We start from the raw sequence: 20,088 nt of genomic DNA on the forward strand, positions 1-20,088 counted from the left end.
GGTTACATGGTGATGAGAATTCATCATAAAAATTATGGAAACAACTACCATGTTAGAGTAAAACTTCAGTTTAATGTAAACCAAAATAATCACTTGACATTTTGACTTTCACATTAAGATCATCATCTGGAGTATATACACAAAAATACAAAGAAACAAGCTGCACTACACTCTACATGGTATGCTAAAGTTACATTGATTTGGTCAACTGTTAAAACTATTGCCCTCACCTCTAGTAAAAAGAAAACCTTACCACATCAACGCTATCATCCTGTGATTATTATGATCTATTTGGTTACAAAAATAAATTAAGTTAGAGAGCAATATGTTCACACAAAAGTTACTCATATAAGTATACATATAAATTTTAAAAAATAACAGTATGGATGGTGGCCAATCAAAGCTGAAAAATTGCTTAGAGTCCTCAAGTCAGGGTTTGCTGGAAAACTTGAAGAAACTAAGTAGGCTGAACATGTGCCATGCAAATTGTTGGAATTTTTATGCCACCATTATTGTTAAGATTAGGATGGTGAATCAAAATTTCACAGACTTCTTTAAATTTCTGTTCATGCCAAGTTTCTGTGTGATGTAAAGAATATGTATTTTTCCAGTCAATTTGGTGTAGCCATCCCATAAGAGCATGATCTGAGAGGCTTGCTTCACTAAATTTCATTAAATTTAATTTGTAGTTTGTGTCTTTTTGTTTGGATAGGATTGCAATCAATTTGGTGTACAGTGTTAAGAGTGTGATATGAGAGGCCTGCTTCACCAAAATGATTAAATTTAATGTGTTGTTTGTGTTCTTTTTTATGCATAGGGATTGTACGTCCAGTTTCACCAATATAAGGTAAGTTACAGGTGCAGTAGATATGATAAACTCCGGGATGAGCCAATGTGGCGAGAGAATCCTTAGAGGACTTGTATTTAAATGGTGTAGAATTCTTAGAAATATATACATGTTAGCATAAGAATAATGTTTAATTTGCCAAATATTTTCAGACCAAAATATTTGGCAAATTAAACATTATTCTTGTGCTAATGTGTATATATTTCAATCATTATGTCACAAGTATCATTAAAAAATCAAATTTTATTCCTCCACGGGGAAAACTTCACCAAAAAACCCCAGTAAATTAGGCAAACTATCAGTAATTCAAGGTAAGTTATGAACAAGGATCATCTTTTTAAAACAGGAACACCAGTTTATCTTTAATCCGTAATCAACTCAAAGCTGCTAAACATGATCTGGCTATTAACATTCAGCTAGTTTCTGATCTCCGTATCAATATCTCCACAAACTTAGAACCACATCTTTCAAACATAGTTCTGGATGTAGCTAAACGTTCTTTACAATGTTCTTATAAAAAACAGAATCAACATCTAAACCACAAATATGATGTTCTTGTTTCTAAACAAATCAAGCCTTTCCAAGTTCCAGATAATTGGATCGTCAACGTATCTGGTCGGCCTCTAACCGATAATAAAACTCATCCTCTCCATAGGACATGATTTCTCTATTGTCCCAAAAAAGATTCCATATCTAGATTTTCAAGTTAATATCGAATGAAACCTCATTCATCTGTCAAGTGGAAAAGCTAATGCTCTCCGTCTAAGTAGCGAAGAAGTTGCATCTTCGCTACTTAAAGCCAAGCTTCCTCCTTCGAACATATCTCCTTCTGAAAAGAAAGCTATACGTTCCTTAAGAAGTTACAGAAGGAACTTTCGACTATCAAACATCACTATGAAACTTTTTTTTTTCAACTATGAAACTAAATGAATTCTCTGAAAAGAGTACACATGATCTTTTCGATTCTTACAATCCAACAGAGAACAGCAAAGATTCAATACGTCGAGTTCCAATTCCTTACATTTCCAGGATTTCAAAACCAATTTCGAGAATTCTAAAGAAATATGATTTAACAGCCACTTATACACCTATTAACAAATTATCCACCCATTTTCCTTCATCTAAAGATAAACGCTCAACCTTATCTCTACCTGGTGTGTATCAAGTTCCTTGTAATTGTAATCTTTCTTACTTTGGACAAACTGGATGTTCCATAGAAAAAAGAATTCAAGAGCATCAGTCATCAATTCAACAATAACAACAAAACCTGAGAAATCTGGATTAGCTCAGCATGGATTAGAAACAAACCACAACATCCTTTGGTCCAAAACTCTCCTCCTACACAGATGTCGCTACAAATTTGAACGTTTATTTAAAGAAAGTGTAGAGGCCTTACTTCAACATCCTAACTTGACTGGTAATGACTGTATATCTATATCAAAAATTTGGGAAAGTTTAATCAGGATAACACATTAATGTTTTTTTAATCAGTATAATGTTATTTAAGATCATTATGTGAATTTCTGCATTAGTATCTTTAATTATGGTTGTTTTTTTTTTTTTTTTAATGTTTACTCTTCTAATACTTAGCGATATGACATCACGCGGCGCGTTCTATGTATGAATGATCAATTGTTCGTATTCCACTTTGTTTTTTTTTAAAAAAACTATTCCACTGAAGATGGTCTGTAATATTCAGACCGAAATATTTGGCAAATTAAACATTATTCTTGTGCTAACGTGTATATATTTCTAATCATTATGTCACAAGTATCGTTAAAAAATCAAGTGTAGAATTCTATTAATTTTTTTCTGATAACCCTTTAATGTATGGGATAGCTGTGAGCTTACTATAATCTATATTATATGTATTTTTTGATGAAGTTTTAAGAACTTTATTGATAGTATTTTTGCTATAACCATTATTTATAAATGTATTGCTAATCATTTGTAATTCTTGTTTTTTAAGAGCTTGTTCATCAGAGTAAATTGTTATAGCTCTGTTTTTGAGGATGTTAATGACTCCAAGTTTTTGATCCAAAAGACCCTGACTTTAGGACTCTAAGCAATTATTTCAGCTTTTATTGGCCACTATCCATACTATTTTAATTTATATGTATACTTATAAATTAAATTACACATAACTTTATCACAGGAACACCACACATAACTTTCATCCATAAGTTCATCAATAACTTATGGATGAACATGTTGCTCTCTAGCTTAATTTATTTTTGTAACCAAATAGATAATAATAATAATAATAATAATAATAATAACAGGACTCTAGCATTGATGTAGTAAGGTTTTTCTTTTTTTCACTAGAGGTCAGGCCAATAGTTTTAACGGTTGACCAAATCAATGTAACTTCAGCATACTATCTAGACTATACTGCAACTTGTATATATGTGTGTATACTCCAGATGATGATCTTAATGTGAAGGTCAGAATGTCAATCGATTATTTTGGTTTATATTAAACTGAAGATTTACTCTAACATGGTAGTTGTTTCCATAATTTTTATGATGGTCCTTTTTTAAACTGGTCTCAATCATACTGTAGCAGTAGACTCACAATCTTTTCTCTCTTACTTTTGTTTTTTCCAGCAACTCTTTCATATCTTCCAGCATACCACACATCATCTGCTAGATTATTTCTACCTCCCAAAACAATCATCTCTTTCATTTTCCTCTATGCACCCAAAAGCTTTAATCTTCACACCTCTAAAATATGATTTTGTCACACTACCAAACACTTCTTTATCACAGGAACATCACACATAACTTTCACCCTACCATCCCTCTTTAATTATCCGACTAGTTAGTTAGTCAGATAACTAACTAGTTAGTTAGTTATCCTACCCATAGAGGGTGTCATGGAAGGATATTTAGTGTCAGTTACAATTTAAATTGTTTCTACAATTACTTAGTTTAGTGCTGTGTACCCGCCATAGTTATCATTGTGCTCTGATGATGCTACATAGAAAACCAGTGAAATATTAGTAGGTAAAATTATTAATATTATATTATTTAGGCCTCCATGGAGTCAACAGACTCATCGTGGGGAGGTCCTTCTTAGAAAACACAGTCTATCATACCACTCCTTGTTCGTTCTTGCTCTCGCCACTCTATCATGCAATGCATTCCACGGTTCAACCACCCTCCATACAAAGAAACCACTCCTCACAGCTTCCTTCCGTAACTTCCAGGGATGACCCCTTGTCATCACTCCTTCCTGCTGTTCCACCAAGCGAAAGAACTACCCAGTGTCCACCCTGTAACTGCCTCTCAACAGTTTAAAAGTCTCGATCATATCACCTCTCCTTCTTCTATCTGCCAAACTCTGCAGTCCACATTCCATCAGCCGATCTTCATAACTAACATTGTACAGTTGTTATGAAGATCTGCCTCTGTACCCTTTCCACAGTTAATTTATTCCCTTCAAATCCTGGGGACCAAATTTGAGAACAATAGTTGAAGTGTGGTCTAATCAGGGTCTTATACAATGGAATGATAACTCTTTTATCTCTGCAGGTCAGCATCCTTCTCAGTATTGCACAGTCCTCTGGGTTACCTTCACCACCTTTGCAATATGCTCCCTAAATTTCAGGTTTCTATCAATCATCTCCCCCCCCCCCCCAGATCTCTTGTCTCACCTACTTCCTCCAGTACAGCTCCTCTACTCAAGTATGCAGCCTCCCATCACAACAAATAGCACAAATTCTTTGCAAATTCAATCTCTACACTTCCTTCAAACCAGCTTGGAAACTGCCTTTTTCTTACCATCTACAAAGGATCCATTACCACCTCTTTCCTTAACAGGTATCCATCAAATACCCTGCTCATGTCATCTTTATTTTGGATAGATTGGTCACTCTGCTTAGATTAGACTGCAAGAACATCACGATTATACTGCATTTTTGGAATCCGACAAATCCAACCTTGTTTCTTGTGCTGTTGACACTAGGCAGAAAGTTCTTTGAAACCAGACAAAGATTCTTCATTCCAGCAGGTTCATATTTCATCATATTTTCCTTGAAACATCTGAAACACTATGAAATTGTCTGAACCCTAACTGCTCTGACTGTATGACAGTTTTCAAGTTTTGAAAAGCGATTACAATTAATTGTTCATAATTTATTTCTTTGTTAATTTTTTTTTAATGTAAACAACTTTTACAATTATTCCTTTGAACTCTAATAGCGAAATTCTGTCATCTCAGCTGTGACCAAGACAACAGCTAGTTAAGTACATGCTTAAAGACTCATTCTTATCATTCATATTCTGAATGTAGTTATTGGCCTTTCTCCACGATGATGATGATGTCCATGTTATGTTGGATGATACATATGGGAATTTTTGAATAAAATTCTATATTTTTCTACATGTGTAAGCCATATAAGTACCTACAAAAAATAACATCCTTTAGTCAAATTTTCACCATACTTACCTTCAAAACACATGTATGTTAATTAATATACTTATTTTTAAACCTTATTAAATTGAACTGTTTAAGCCTAGTCGTTTAAAAACAGAATGCTTCATTGCCAATAATAGCTTATCTTTTTGTTTCATATTGTAAACATTTCAAGGAGCATGATTTTCAGTAATCCATTGTATTAATAGCATCCTTATTCCTGCTTGTGAGTATTTTCTTCAATAACCTAGTATTTTATTGAGCTATTCTCGACACCTTTGCAACTTCTCAACTTCAACTTTCTATATACTATCACTCATATATCCTTAGCATCAACAACTTCCAGGGGTCAGTTCCATCATTGTAGTACACAACTTGTAATTTTTTCATCATAAAGTGCATAACCTTATATATTTTCATACTATCAGCCTATTTGAGCTTGCAGAACACCAAAGACAGATGCTTCTGTCTTGAGATATCCTTAACAAAGTGGAGAATGAAGAATTAGTCAATTTTCTAATATTATCTATCCAGGGGATTCTAGGTCACCGCTAGTGTCTTTTAACAGAAGTCAAGCCCCCTAGTGCCAATTTAGGTAAGTTATGTGATCTAGCTATGTGGCCCAGCCACAGAGATGTTTTTGACATACGATAGTGATAATATTTTCTTGTGCTCTAGCAACAGAGAGGATTTTCCTTCTAACTTCATCATTTGTTACATGTGCTGTGTATGGTATCTTCAAAATGGTATTTTCTTTAGCACTTCATATTGAAGGCTAATAGTCTTTTCTCATTGTCCTTTGAAAATATCCAACTCTCACATCCATATAGTAAGAATTAATAAGAGTATCAATGAGGTAGAGTCTTGCATTTAGCTGTAGTCTATTCTGCTTCCAAAGTAGCTGTAATCTCTGAAGGACAACAGCTGCTTTAGCAATGTCTATGTTTCTCAAGTGGGCAAATCTTTCTACTTATTCCAATTTTTCATCATTAACTGAAATTTAAATAGGTTATTTCCTGACAACAACGTGTTTGATTTGTGAATGCTGATTTTTAATCTATAATCACTGAATGCCTTAGAAACTCTGTTAATGCTTGTAACCAATGGCATCTTGTGGCTGGAAATCATGGGGGGGGGGGGCTCTGCAACTTTCAAAATATACATACACTTTAAGTGTAGTCTATATGTGTTTGAATAAAATATCAGAATTATGGTAAATTAAAAAAAAATTAAACATGAAAAATATTGTTTAATATTGATAAAATTATACAGTTTGGTATAATTCAAAATTACTTAAAATATATTCTTCTTGTTTTTTCATGAAAAAATATTGTTTATTATCGATAAAATTATACAGTTTAGTATAATTCGAAATTACTTAAAAATAAAATCCATTCCTTTAATTGTAATTTTTGGACATTACAATTAAATCCTTTAATTGTAATGTCCAAATATTTAAAGAGTCAGAATAAACACGATAAGCACTACGAACACTCTACTACTGGCGCAAACTGCATATAAACAACAGTGGAACTATGCAATGGACAGTGTATATTACACTAATAACTCGCTTATCACTATGACGTGCATATGCTTGCGCGTGTAGCAATATGACACTGTGGTAAACACAGTGCTGCTAGCGTCCTTCACCCTCTTAAGTGCTACAAGATAGATTTTTTTATACAAAATAAGAGTATTGTATAGGATTTGCACTGCATAGGACTGAACATCCGCCACTGTGGATGTACATAATGATAATGCATTACTTAATGTTTTGTAACTTTATGCATATATCATAACCTAGACGACCTGTTGCTCTTAGGTTACACATGATTGTCAAAATTTTGTACTAGGATGTGAAGCTTACAGAATAAAATAATTATATATATAAAAATATTTACTAGCAAAATATATTTGCTTGTAAAAACATTACAAACAAATATAAATAAATTAATAAATATATTTATATATATCGAGAAAAATTGGGGATGCTGCAGTTCTGCAGTGCCTATGCACGAGCCGCCCCTGCTTGTAACTGATGTTCATTCTTTGCCATTAGGTTGATGTCATCAGAAAATCTGAGACCATTGATTTTTTTGCCACCAACTGTAATTCCAATATCTTTTTCCAAGGTTAAGTTTATTATATATTCCAAATAAATTAAGGAAGCCAAAAAATTATATTCTTGGTTTAATCCATTATCCAAGTGTAAGCAAACAAACTTTGCATGTGAAGTCACTTTACGACTAGGTTACTTGTATATAGAGGCTAATGACTTCACAAAATTTGCCTCGGTATCCCATAATGCAACACACATATCCTTAAGGTCATGTATAATTATTATTATTATTATTATTGAGGCCTCTATGCAGTCAAAAGACTCATCGTGGGAGGTCCTTCCTAAGAAACACAAAGTCTATCATCCCACTCCTTAAACTCATTGACCGTTCTCACTCTCACCACTCCATCAGGCAATACATTCCATGGCAAACCACCCTCCATGCAAAGAAACTACTCCTCATCCTCTTGCTCACAGTTTTCTTTCGTAACTTCCAGGAATGGCCCCTTGTCATCACTCCTTCCCGCTGTTCAACCAAGCGAAAGAACCCCCCAGTGTCAACCCTGTAACCACCTCTCAACAGTTTAAAAGTCTCAATCATATCACCTCTCCTTCTTCTATCCACCAAACTCTGCAGTCCACATTCCCTCAGACGATCCTCATAACTAACATTGTAAAGTCCTGAAATCATCTTTGTTATCAGCCTTTGTCCCCTTTCCACAGTTAATTTATCTCCTTCAAATCCTGGAGACCAAATCTGAGAACAATAGTCTGAGTGTGGTCTGATCAGAGTCTTATACAACGGAATGATAACTCTTTTATCTCTGCAGGTCAGTGTCCTTCTTATTATTGCAGCAGTCCTCTGTGTACCTTCACCACCTTTGCAATATGTCCCCTTAATTTCAGGTTTCTATCAATCATCAACCTCAGATCTCTTGTCTCCCCTACTTCCTCCAGTAGAGCTCCTCCCATAGAGTATGCACCGTCCCATCAATGTATCCCAAACTTCAAGACTTTACATTTTGCCACATTAAATCGATGCCCCCAATTCATTTGCCCATCTGTCTAGCTTATTCAAATCCTCTCGCAGGGCTACCACATCTGCACTATTACTAATAACCCTTCCCAGTTTTGCATCATCTGCAAACAACTGAATATCCCCCTGCAATCCAATGACAATGTCATTGATATAAAGGTTAAACAATATAGGTCCTAGTACTGAGCCATGTGGGACCCCCCACTTGTAACCCTCTACCTCCTTGAAACTGCCCCACCATACACAACTCGCTGATACCTATTGAATAGCCAATCCTGAATCCAGTTGACCAATCTGACATCCAGACCACCATGACATAGTATTACCTTAATGCTATGCATTATGGGAAGGGCCACTACCCAGACCGGTTTCAACCTTTATCTTGGTGAAAAAGTAAAGGGTTGCTCATCATAGGCCTAGAGTGGTTAGAATAGGAGTGCGAGAGAGCCTGATGGTATTAGGAGAAACAAAGACAGATAGATAGCATGAGAGAGAAAAGGCCTCAGCTCTTTTATATCATCATATAGCCAAAGGCTATCAGTTTTCCTTTTTTTCACTAATCTCATATAGATGAACAACCAAAAGACCAATTGAAATTAAAGCACAAAGATGACTGATACCAGTCATCTTTGTGCTGATACAGGTGGTTAGCCCCATCTGGGTTAACTGCCTTGAGTTGTCCTTCTCTGCCTGGGATTTCTCTCCAGTCATTCTTGCATTAACTACACTCCTTGCATTAACTCATTCTGGTAATGCATTCCATTCACTGACAATTCTCCACATAAAAAAATTACTCCTCAGACTCCTCTTCAATACACTTTTACATAACTTCCGGGAATGACCTCCTGGTCCTTTCCTCTCGTCTTCTACTCTTTTTATGATCCCTTCTGGATTAATCTGATAAAATCCTCTCACTAACTTTACCTTCTCTCTATGTATTGGGGTGCAAACACACCCCAGGCTAATAAAAGCGTAAATAAAAAGTTTCTGAATGGAAATTTTCCAATGTTTTCTTAGGAATGTTATGTGTGAAATGTTTCACACACAATTAAAAAAAAATTCATTGAAATCAGTGAATTTGAATGTAGTAAGCCTTCAAAGGCACCTGAGCGTTTAACCATGTACAGAAGTGCATATGCACCCCGATATTCTCCATACAAAAACCATTTTTTTGTAAGCAGTTGCATTAGTATTTTTCCATAGTTTGTTTTGTATTTACATTCCTGTTGCCTGAAATGTATATTTTATATATTTTTTGCTTTGCTACCATATTCGCTTTGGAACTATGTATGATTCTTGTATGAGCATATATATTTTTCTTCATTTTTTGTTCGGCTTACTGTTGTACACTGTAGCATAATTTCATTATCTCTAAAATGATTTGATGCAGTTTCAATTCAGTCTTTGCTTGAGTTTCAAAGAAGTAAGATATGGTTTTTATTGAATTAGTGGTAAGTGTTTATGGTTTTCATATTTGATATTGTCTTGCGAATTACGAACTATTATCTTTTTTTTTAATCTTTATAAATAGAGAAATAGGTCTCCAATGATATCTAGGATGTATATGACCTATAAAAAAAATATAATTTTTTATAGATGGTATATAATGGTGGTATATAGGATGTATACCACCTATAAAAAAATATAATTTTTTTTATATCTGCCATGTTTATTGCTGTTTTTCTTCATTGCTACTAAATTTGTAGGTTTGTTTTGTGATATGTTTATTTTTCTGTTGTGTTTATAGATTTTTTTTTTCTGTGGATATTTTGGATAATTAATGACAGGAAGAAAAAGATGTCGTTCTTTAGAGGAAGTGTTGCCAGTTGCTTCATCAGATATACCAAGCAATGATGATGATTCAGATGTGGAATTAGAAATTTGATTTCAATATTTCAATTTCAATTTCAATTATTAATGTTCCAAGACAGCTGGAGGGCTATCTGCTAAGTTTATTCTTATGTTAAAATTTCTTTTTTCTACTTGATTTTTTCTACGTAATGATGTTGCTACATTCTATACCATTGCGTTGGTTTGTTACAAACCAGCTTCTCTCTTTATACAGGTCTTTCAACTTTTTCCTTTCAAGGAAAGCCTGTTCCTTTCCCCATTCTATCATATTCTGCTTTACTGCTACTTTGAATTTTAACCACATATCCCAATTCCAGGTAACATTATTCCAATTTGAACAGAGGACCTGGAATTTCGTTGAAAAGATTAATGGAAAATTTGGTGGAAGTCTCCATGGTCCAGAATATATCTCTACTTTTTCCATGCAGTGGTTTCATCAGTGGCAGCCAGACCCAGAAATGATACCAAGGTCAAAGTAATGCACAAGTCATATTTCTATCAAAAGGTGTCTTATCTTATTAGTAAAATACCTCTGGATTAGAGATAGATGTTGAAAGTTTTTTTTCATTTGGTTATACTATAAATTAAAGATGCCAAAAAATTATATTCTTGATTTAATCCTTTATCCAAGTGTAAGCAAACAAAGTTTGCACATGAAGTGACTTCACAACTAGGCTACTTGTATATAGAGGCTAATAACTTTGTTTGCTTACATTTGGATAAAGGATTAAACCAAGCATATAAATTTCTTGGCATCTTTAATTTATAGTATAACCAAGTGAAAAGGCTTTCAACATCTCTAATCTCTAATCCAGATCAATATCTCTAATCCAGAGTATTTTAGTAATAAAGTGTGACACTTTTTGACTACTTGTATATGGAAATATGACTTCTGCATTACTTCAACTTTTGGTCTCATTACTTGGTCTGGGTAGTCGCCCTTCCCATAGTGCACTGCATTATGGGATACTAAGGCAATTGATGTGAAGTCAGTGGCGTAGCTAGAGGGGGACGGAGGGGGAGGTTCGCCCCGGGCAGCACTTTCACGTGAGACATATTTTTTGACAATTCTTTTATTTATGTTAACTTAGTAATTTTTATTACTTAATTAATAATTAGTTTTTAACAACTATACTTACAACTAAAATAAACATAAACATAGTGTTTTAATTTATTTCCCTATACGTCGTTTTGTAGTATTTTTGGGGTGTATTGAGAGGGGTGGCAAACTCAGGCACCGTCCCGGGCAACAAAAGTTCTAGCTACACCACTGTGTGATGTCATTAGTTTCTATATACAAGTAGCCTAGTCGTGAAGTGACTTCACACACAAACTTCGTTTGCTTATGCTTGCATAAAGGATTAAATCAAGAATATAATTTCTTGGCATCTTTAATTTATAGTATAAACCAGTGGAAAAAACTTTCAATATTCCAAATAAAGTTAAAAAGCATCACCAAAAGCATGATTTCTTGACTGACGAATGACTGATGCTCATTCTCCGCTATTAGGTCAATGTCATCGGCAAATCTGAGATTATTGATTTTTTTTTTTTTTTGCCACCAACTGTAATTCCAATACCATTTCCCAAGGCTAAGTTTATTATATATTCCAAATAAAGGTTAAAATGCATTGGAAAAAGTATGCAGCCTTGATGAACACTTCTTTTCATTTTGAAAGGCTTGCTGTAGTTGCCATTGATTTCTATTAACATTTCTGAGGAACAGTAAAGAGTTTTAATTAGATGTACTATTTTATTAACTATTCCATACTGGTTCAATATTCTCAATGGTGCCTCACCCCATATTGAATCAAAGGCCTTGTGTATATCTATAAAATTGTGACATGCCGTCCTGGTTGACCGGATGGTTAGCGTATCTACTCTCCAGCGAAAAGGCTGCAGGTTCAAATACCGACTTGGGCATGGATGTTTGTTATTGACTGTGAAAATACTAGTGGTTGTGGGCAGTAGATGGCATTGTTGTAATTGCGGTTCATTGTAGTGGGTGGAGACAGAGAGTTGTACAGTAGGTGCCCTCCCTCAATGAGTCTTTGGACTCCCTGGGGTGTTTTGTAATGATAATGATAATAATAAAATACTAGTCTGTTCGCTATATTTTTCTCCAATGAGAAGTATTGTAAATAAATGATCTATTTTACTCTGTTTTTACAGAATCCTTTTACAGATTAACTATTACAGTACTGTAGCATTATGAACAGACACCTGAATATCTCCTCAAATTCTTGAACTATATTGTTCATATGTAAACAACAGTGGTCCTGGAACACAACCTTGTGACATATAACTGTCATGTTTCCCTGTCGAGATATTACACTCCATATGCAACTCATCAGCTCATTTTGATCAACCTCAGCCAGTCCCAACAATGCTCCCTGCTTGGAAATATCCATGTCCAAATCTCATGTGGTCACAAAGAATCTTTATAAGAGCTTTTCAACCAAAGTTAAAGAAACAGTTAACAATTAGACACAATTTCACATGAACTTTTTTACTCAGGATAATCGATACTACCACCTACCAAACTATTTACTGTTCTTCCTGAAACACTTTCTATATATTTAGACTGCTGGTTCATGATTAGTATATAACTAAGAGTTTATAAGGCAGAACACCGGAATAAGATAATAACATTTATTTTAATTAACAAAACATTTCATCCTAATTGCAAAGGATTTCTTCAGGTGCAAACATACAAACTAGTAGAGACTAAGTAAAAAACAGTAAAGACTAACACATGTGACAACAATTATGCAGTTAAAGATGAAACTGATCTTATTTTAGAATATTTCTAATTGTAAGCTGCATTGTTCAGTACGTTGTGTGTGTGTGTGTGTGTGTTTACACATTCGCGTGCACGTGTTTAGCGAATGATATCTAGGATGTATTCGGACAAGTTGATTCTGGTTATTATTATTATTATTACATCACACCTTCAGGGAGTCCAAAGACTCATCGAGGGAGGGCATCTACTCTACAACTCCTCGTCTCACTACTCCGCAAACCTTCATCATATAACATCAGCGCCATCTACCACCGACTACCACCACTAGTACTTTCACAGACAATCACAAACATCCATGCCCATGGCAGGATTCGAATCTGCAGCCTTTTGGCTGGAGAGCGGATACGCTAACCACTTGGCCAACCATGCCAGCAAAAATACCCTGGCATGGGTGGGATTCGAACCCTCGCCTCCGAAGAGACTGATGCATAAAACCAGTGCCTTAGACTGCTTGGCCATCCTACCACATTGTTGGGTTATTATTTAGTTGTTTAGGATCTAATGCCATTTCCAAAGACTCCTAGATATTTCTCTCCATTGTATCATAGCAACGGTGTAATAGTGCCGATTTATCCCATAACATTTTATGTCTCATTTGCAAAGCATATTAAAACAATAGTGACCCCTTTTACTCACTCACACTCACAAGCATGACCTTAAAATATTCGATCTGCTAGTATTAAATACAAAATATTTGCAAAGGCAGAAGTTAACACATCTTACAGACTCAAACAGACATTCATAGAAAACTCGAAAATCTTTCTGGAAAATCAATGAACAAGTTTCTCATCGATCCTTAAGTACTTTCCTAAACGGAAAGTACTTAAGCGTTTTCCATCAAAGGAAACAGCAGATCAAATTTTCTTGCACAAGAAAATTACAACTTATAATTTATAAATGACAACTTATACTTGTGTATACAAGTATAAGTTGTCATTTTCTTATACCTGTGTATACAACATATGCTTTAATTCGTGCATCGATTAAAACTTAAAACAAGCTTTAATTCATGCATTGGTTAAAACTGAAAACAAAAATGTTAATAGTTTTCTTCATAAAATACAGCTATCCAGAAATAAAACAGAAAACAAAGAATAGCTTTTCATCTAATCTACACTCAAAAAACCAAAAATTACAACAGTGAAGGTAAATGAATTTCTCAATAGGAACTTGGGTATATAAGGAATGTACAAAATGCAGCCATTCATTCCTTATACAGGGTGGGTCAAAAGTCACAAAGGGGTCTGAAGTCTTAATAACTTTTTTTAAATAATTTTTTTTATTTACAGATTTTATAAAGAAAACCTTGGAGATTAACCATTGAAAAATTCATGACCGAACAGCAAACACAAAGTGTGAAATTTTACTATCAAAATCAAGGATCAATAATTCTGATCCAACAAGCATATCGTCACCATTATGGCATGAGAGAGTCTCCAAGCGAATCAATGATTAAATGTTTGATTGGTCGTTTTGAGGAACAGGGTTCAGTAAGCAACCCTCCACGAATAGGCAGACTGCACTTGGTTATGAACGAAGCCACAGTTGAGCATGTAAGGGAGAGTGTTGCAGAAAACAGAGCACATCAGCTCGAAGGTGGTCTGGACAGATTGGAGTCTCTCAGACGTCACTCCAGTGTATTCTGAAAACCTTGAACCTGTTTCTGTATAAAATCCAGTTGGTGCAACAGCTGAAGCCAGCAGATTATGTCCACAGATTTCAAGAATTAGCAAGGAGAGATCCCGAATTTATCCACAAACTGATAATGTCAGATGAAGCACATTTTCATTTGAATGGCTTCATTAATAAACAAAACTGCAGGATTTTAGGTTCAGAAAATCCTAAAGCAATTCACCAGAGGGAATTGCACCCCTTTAAGTGTATGGTGTGGTTGATGTGACGGAGGAAGAAGTGATCAGACCTTACTTTTTGAAGACCATGTTGGAAACTTTGTTAATGTCACAGGAGATGAATATTGGTCTATGATCGAAAAGTTTTTACCCAGTAGTTCAAGATAAACATAACATGTGGTTTCAACAGGACGGAGTGACAGCTCACACAGCAAGGGCCACAATCCAACTGCTCAGGCACATTTTTGAGTGCAGAATAATTTCCCGAGGTTGTGACATAAGCTGGCCATTGCGTTCTCCAGATCTGAAGACTCCTGATTTCTTTCTATGGGATTATCTCAAAGAAAAAGTTTATGTTAACAAGCCTTAGACACTCCAACAGTTGAATAACAATATTTGGGCCAAAATCAGAGCACTGGAACCTGAAACACTAAGAAGGGTCATGAAAAACGCCTTAGAAAGGACATGTTTGTGCAAAGCAGAAAATGGAAGCCATTTACAAGCTTTGATTTTTCACACCTAGTGAAAATTTATTTCCTGTATATGATGCTATGGTATTGTAAATTTAAAACAAAAAATAAAGGAGTTATTAAATAATGAAACCCCTTCATGACTATTGGCCGACCCTGTATTTTTCCTTATTTCTTAAAGGGAGTTATTTCCAATTCTCCCTTATATTCTTCTATCCGTTCTATTTTTTTATGTCTCTTTCTCTCTCTCTCTCTCTCTCTCTCTCTCACTCGCTCGTCCATCCTTCAGCTGATCATTTTCAAATCACAGTTGGGCATATGCTGTATTCTCTCAAATTTGCGACTGCATGAAATAACGTCAAACACCTGGGTATCACAAACAGCAAAGAGGAGTTTTTTCAGTAATAGTGGATAAGTTTATTTGTGGTGTGATGTAGTTTCTTTTCCACCTGATAATTATTTCATTGCACTAAATATAAAAAAAACGTGTACAGGTATTTTAATTCTGATGGCATAGAAGGCATGTACATCTTACCAGTTCATTGTGCTGCTGTTAAATGATCAGTTGATTCCATCTATGATACAGCCATGAAGCATGGTCAGGCTTAATGGTGGTCTCACCAGTCAACCACTAATAGTGAAACAAGAAGCACTGCTGCTATATTCTTCTTACATTAAATATTATTTTAACATAATTTTATCAACGTAGGATATTTTTATACATCTTTTATTTCATCTTCGATTACCTAAACTAACAATAATATTTTCCAAAAACAAAATCATGTTATGATGCTTAAATATCTTAACAATCCTCTGTATTAAATCTAAGGTTTATCATTCATGGTAACAAAAGAATAAATGCTAGATGTTGAGCTATACTTACTTAGAATGCTTCAAAAAGGGAAGAGCAGCATTCCAGAAATGTTCTGTTATATGCGGTATTCCTGAAAGAGCTAATCCTCGCAGCATTGGACCTTGAATCTTAATGAATTTTAACAAAATCTCCTCGGAAATATTTTCATTTCTGTCAAGATCCAACGCAATAAGACTTTTCGCACCACCTTTCTCTATGAACTCCTTCAATACCTTAAAAAAAAAAAAAAGTTTCTGCTAAATGATATGCAGATAGTTATATAGAAAGCCTATGATTTTTTTTAAAGCACATCTCTGAAATATGATTATATAATATGCTTCTAATTTGACCTAGCAGTCATGGCTCTGTTAACAAAAATAAGAGATTTAAAGCCTCAATTGATTTAGCATTACTACTTCATCTACATAGCTATAATTGTTTGCTATAATTTCTAAATATGCCATAATTCTCTAAGAGAATTAAATGTACCACATTGTTCATATTAGATGGCAAAATTTACATAATGAACTTCAAAAATTAAACATGATAGCAATCAAAGATTAAAAGTATTCTGAATACAAATATCCCTTGCATGGTATTGTATCTACATCTTCCCCCCCCCAGAAAAAATTAAGCAAAATATTATTATTATTATTATTACCCACGACCCCATGGAGACAAAGACTCATCTTTTATCATACACACAGCTCATCATACCATGCTTTAAACACACTCAAATTCCCTGCAGACACCACACTCTCAGGCAAGGCATTCCAATCATTCACACCTTTACATAAAAAAAACCTGCTTTGCACTCCCCTATTCACACCCTCTTTATACAGTTTCCAGGGATGACCTCTGGTTCTCCCCTGATCTCCCACTATTTTCTGTAGAACCTCTCCAGCATTGATCCTATAACAACCCCTTAATAACTTGTAGGTCTCTATCATATCTCACCTCTTCCTCCTGTTCATCAGACACTGAAAGTTGCATCTTCTCAAACTTTCCTCATACTCGACATTCCAGAGGTTAGAAACTACCTTAGTCAGTCACCTCTGGACCCTTTCCAACAACTCTTCATCCTTCTGAAAACCAGGTGACCAAAATCTGGGCACAACAGTCCATGTGTGGCCTAATCAAAGCCTTATACAATGGAACAAGAATCTTCCTACTTCTACAAGTCAGTGTCCTCCACATCATTCCCAGAAGCCTTTGTGTTGTCTTCACAGTTTTGACAATCTGCCCCTAAATTTCAGATCCTTATCCACTATCACCCCCAGGTCTCTTATTTCCTCCACCTCCGACAATATATCCTCACCAAGCATAAATTCTGCATCCCATTTTTGTTTTCCAAATTTTAAAACTTTACATTTTGCAACATTGAACTCAAATCCCCATTCCGTGCCCAATCACTAAATTTATTCAAGTCTTCTTGTAAGGTAACAACATCTTCTCCACTCTTCATGGTTCTTCCCAACTTTGCATCATCTGCAAATAACTGAAATCTCCATCCAAATCTTCACTAATATCATTAATATACAAGTTAAACAGCAATGGCCCTAAAACAGACACTTGAGGCACACCACTAGTAACTTTCCTTTTCCTGGATATCACTCCAACATACACAACTTGTTGATACCTATCAGATAGCCAGTCCCCAATCCAATATCCAACCCCATCCACTCTAATTTGATTATATCATGCAGTAATCTATCAAAAGCCTTTGCGAAATCTAAGTATATTACTGTGTATCCTTCTCTTCTGTCCATAGAAGCAGTCACCTTATTGTAATAAGTAAGTAGATTACTAAAACATGACCTCCCTTTAGTAAATCCATGATGTCCATGAAAGATAATACCATTGTTGTCAACTGAATTCTGGATCTTAGTTCTCACAAGCTTCTCCAGCAATTTAACTACAACACCTGACATATAGATAGGCCTATAGTTTGATGCTTGAGTTCTATCACCTCCTTTATGAAGTGGCACAATCTTGCCTTCCTTCCACTCCTGTTCTCAATCTCTCTCTCCATGAAGTCACATTCAAAAGGAAAGACCTTTATGAACTGCTCATTAAGTATCTCCCACACATTCTACAACAGCTGTCTTTATACCATTTTCTCCAATCAGTGTCATTCTTGCATAATCATTCTTTCTTTTGCTGGCCACAGATCAAAAGAACTCCCTAGGATTCTTTTTGACTTCATTAGCTAACTTCTGTTCATACCTCTCTTTAGCTACTCTCACCAACCAAGCCACTCTCCTTGCCTGGTCTTTGTAGGCCTCATGAAATTGGTTATTTCCACTTCTCTTATGCTGCCTCCACAATGCCCCTTTTCTCTGTATCGCATGCTTGATCTCTTTATTCATCCATCTCACACCTACCTTATTGAACCTTCTCACCCTTGGAATACATTTAAACATTGCATCTACCATATAGTTTTTGAAAATCCCCCAAGCTGAACTGATCTCTTTTCCAGCTAACTCCTCATTCCATGCTACACCTGCAAGCTGTCTCCTGAGCTCTTCATAATCACCCCCCCCCTTGTAGTTCCACATATAAGTGACAAAATTGTCTCCATGAGAAATAACTATATCTTGTGGGAGAAGAGTTAAAAATTAATAAAACAGAGATATATTGAAAATATATCTGCAGTAAAGAAATGTGAAAAATAAGGTTTGATTTTAAGATGGCAGATTTCAGTGTTTGTGACATAATGATTTCATGAAATTAACAACAGCCTTCTAAAATTATTCTTAAAATTTAGTCAGGCTTCCATAAAAGATACAAGTAAAGATGTTGAAAGTACTGTACTAAGGCAACTGATGTAAACTCATTAGTCTCTATATACAATTAGTCCAGTCGTGATGATACTTAACATGCAAACTCTGTTTACTTACACTTGGATAAAGAATAAAACCAAGAATATAATTTCTTAATATCTTTAATTTCTATTTAATTTATACAAGTAAAGATGTTGACATTCTTCATCCTTTGCCTTGCTGGCTCTGTATCATAATGGAAAAGTGATAACCTCTTCCAGTATGTTCCTCACATATCAGCAAAAGTTCCAAAGATGTAGAATTATTTTAATAGAAGGAGAAAGAATAAATAAACAGCTTGGGATTAGCACATTTTAGTGGTCAAAGTCGGAAGTTTTTGCAAATACTGTAAATTTATAGTAGATTTACATTTATCTTTTAATTTATACTATAAATTAAAGATACCAAGAAATTATATTCTTGGCATCTTTAATTGCTTTAATTACATAAGCAAACACAGTTTACGCCTGAATTATTTTCAGGACCAGGCAACTCGTATATAGAGGCTAATGACTTCGCATCACATGGCTTAGTACTCCATAATGCAAAGCACATATCCTTACAGACATGTATAATGCTATGCATTATGGGAAGGGTCACTACCTAGACCAGTTTTGACCTTTATCATCAGTATGAACCAGACCCCGAGGTGATATCAAGGGTGAAGGTAATGCAGAAGTCCCAAAAATGCTTGGCCCTGAAAATACTAAAGGTGCAAACTGTGTTTGCTTACACTTGGATAAAGGACTAAACCAAGTATATAATTTCTTGGTAGCTTTAATTTATAGTATAACCAAGTGAAAAAACTTCCAACAACCTTTCTCTAATCCAGAGTAATTTAATAAGGTGTGACATCGTTTGGCAACTGGTATAGAAAAATATGACTTCTGCATTACTTCAACCTTGGCATCTAGGTCTGGCATCTATGTGCTTTGCATTATGGGATACTAAGGCAAGTGATGTGAAGTCATTAGCCTCTATATATGAGTTACCCAGTGTCTTGAAAATACTTGAGATGCAAATTATATTTGCTTACGTTTGGATAAAGGATTAAACCAAGAATATAATTTCTTGGCATCTT

At 35.0% G+C, this 20,088-nt stretch overlaps 1 protein-coding gene across 2 annotated transcripts in view; it reads right to left on the reverse strand.

Moving 5' to 3' along the window:
• FipoQ (F-box/LRR-repeat protein FipoQ) overlaps positions 1-20,088 on the reverse strand; it is a 303,650-nt gene that overhangs the window by 21,896 nt on the left and 261,666 nt on the right. For both annotated transcript variants that reach the window (XM_090393073.1, XM_090393072.1), the window contains exon 6: positions 16,216-16,418. In XM_090393073.1, coding sequence (XP_090249199.1) covers positions 16,216-16,418 — 203 coding nt within the window. The remainder of the gene's footprint in view (positions 1-16,215; positions 16,419-20,088) is intronic.

This window comes from Typopeltis vanoorti, chromosome 5 (genome assembly GCF_054136105.1).
Source record: "Typopeltis vanoorti isolate ZY-2024b chromosome 5, IOZ_Tvanoo_1.0, whole genome shotgun sequence".
Lineage (NCBI taxonomy): Eukaryota > Metazoa > Arthropoda > Arachnida > Uropygi > Thelyphonidae > Typopeltis > Typopeltis vanoorti.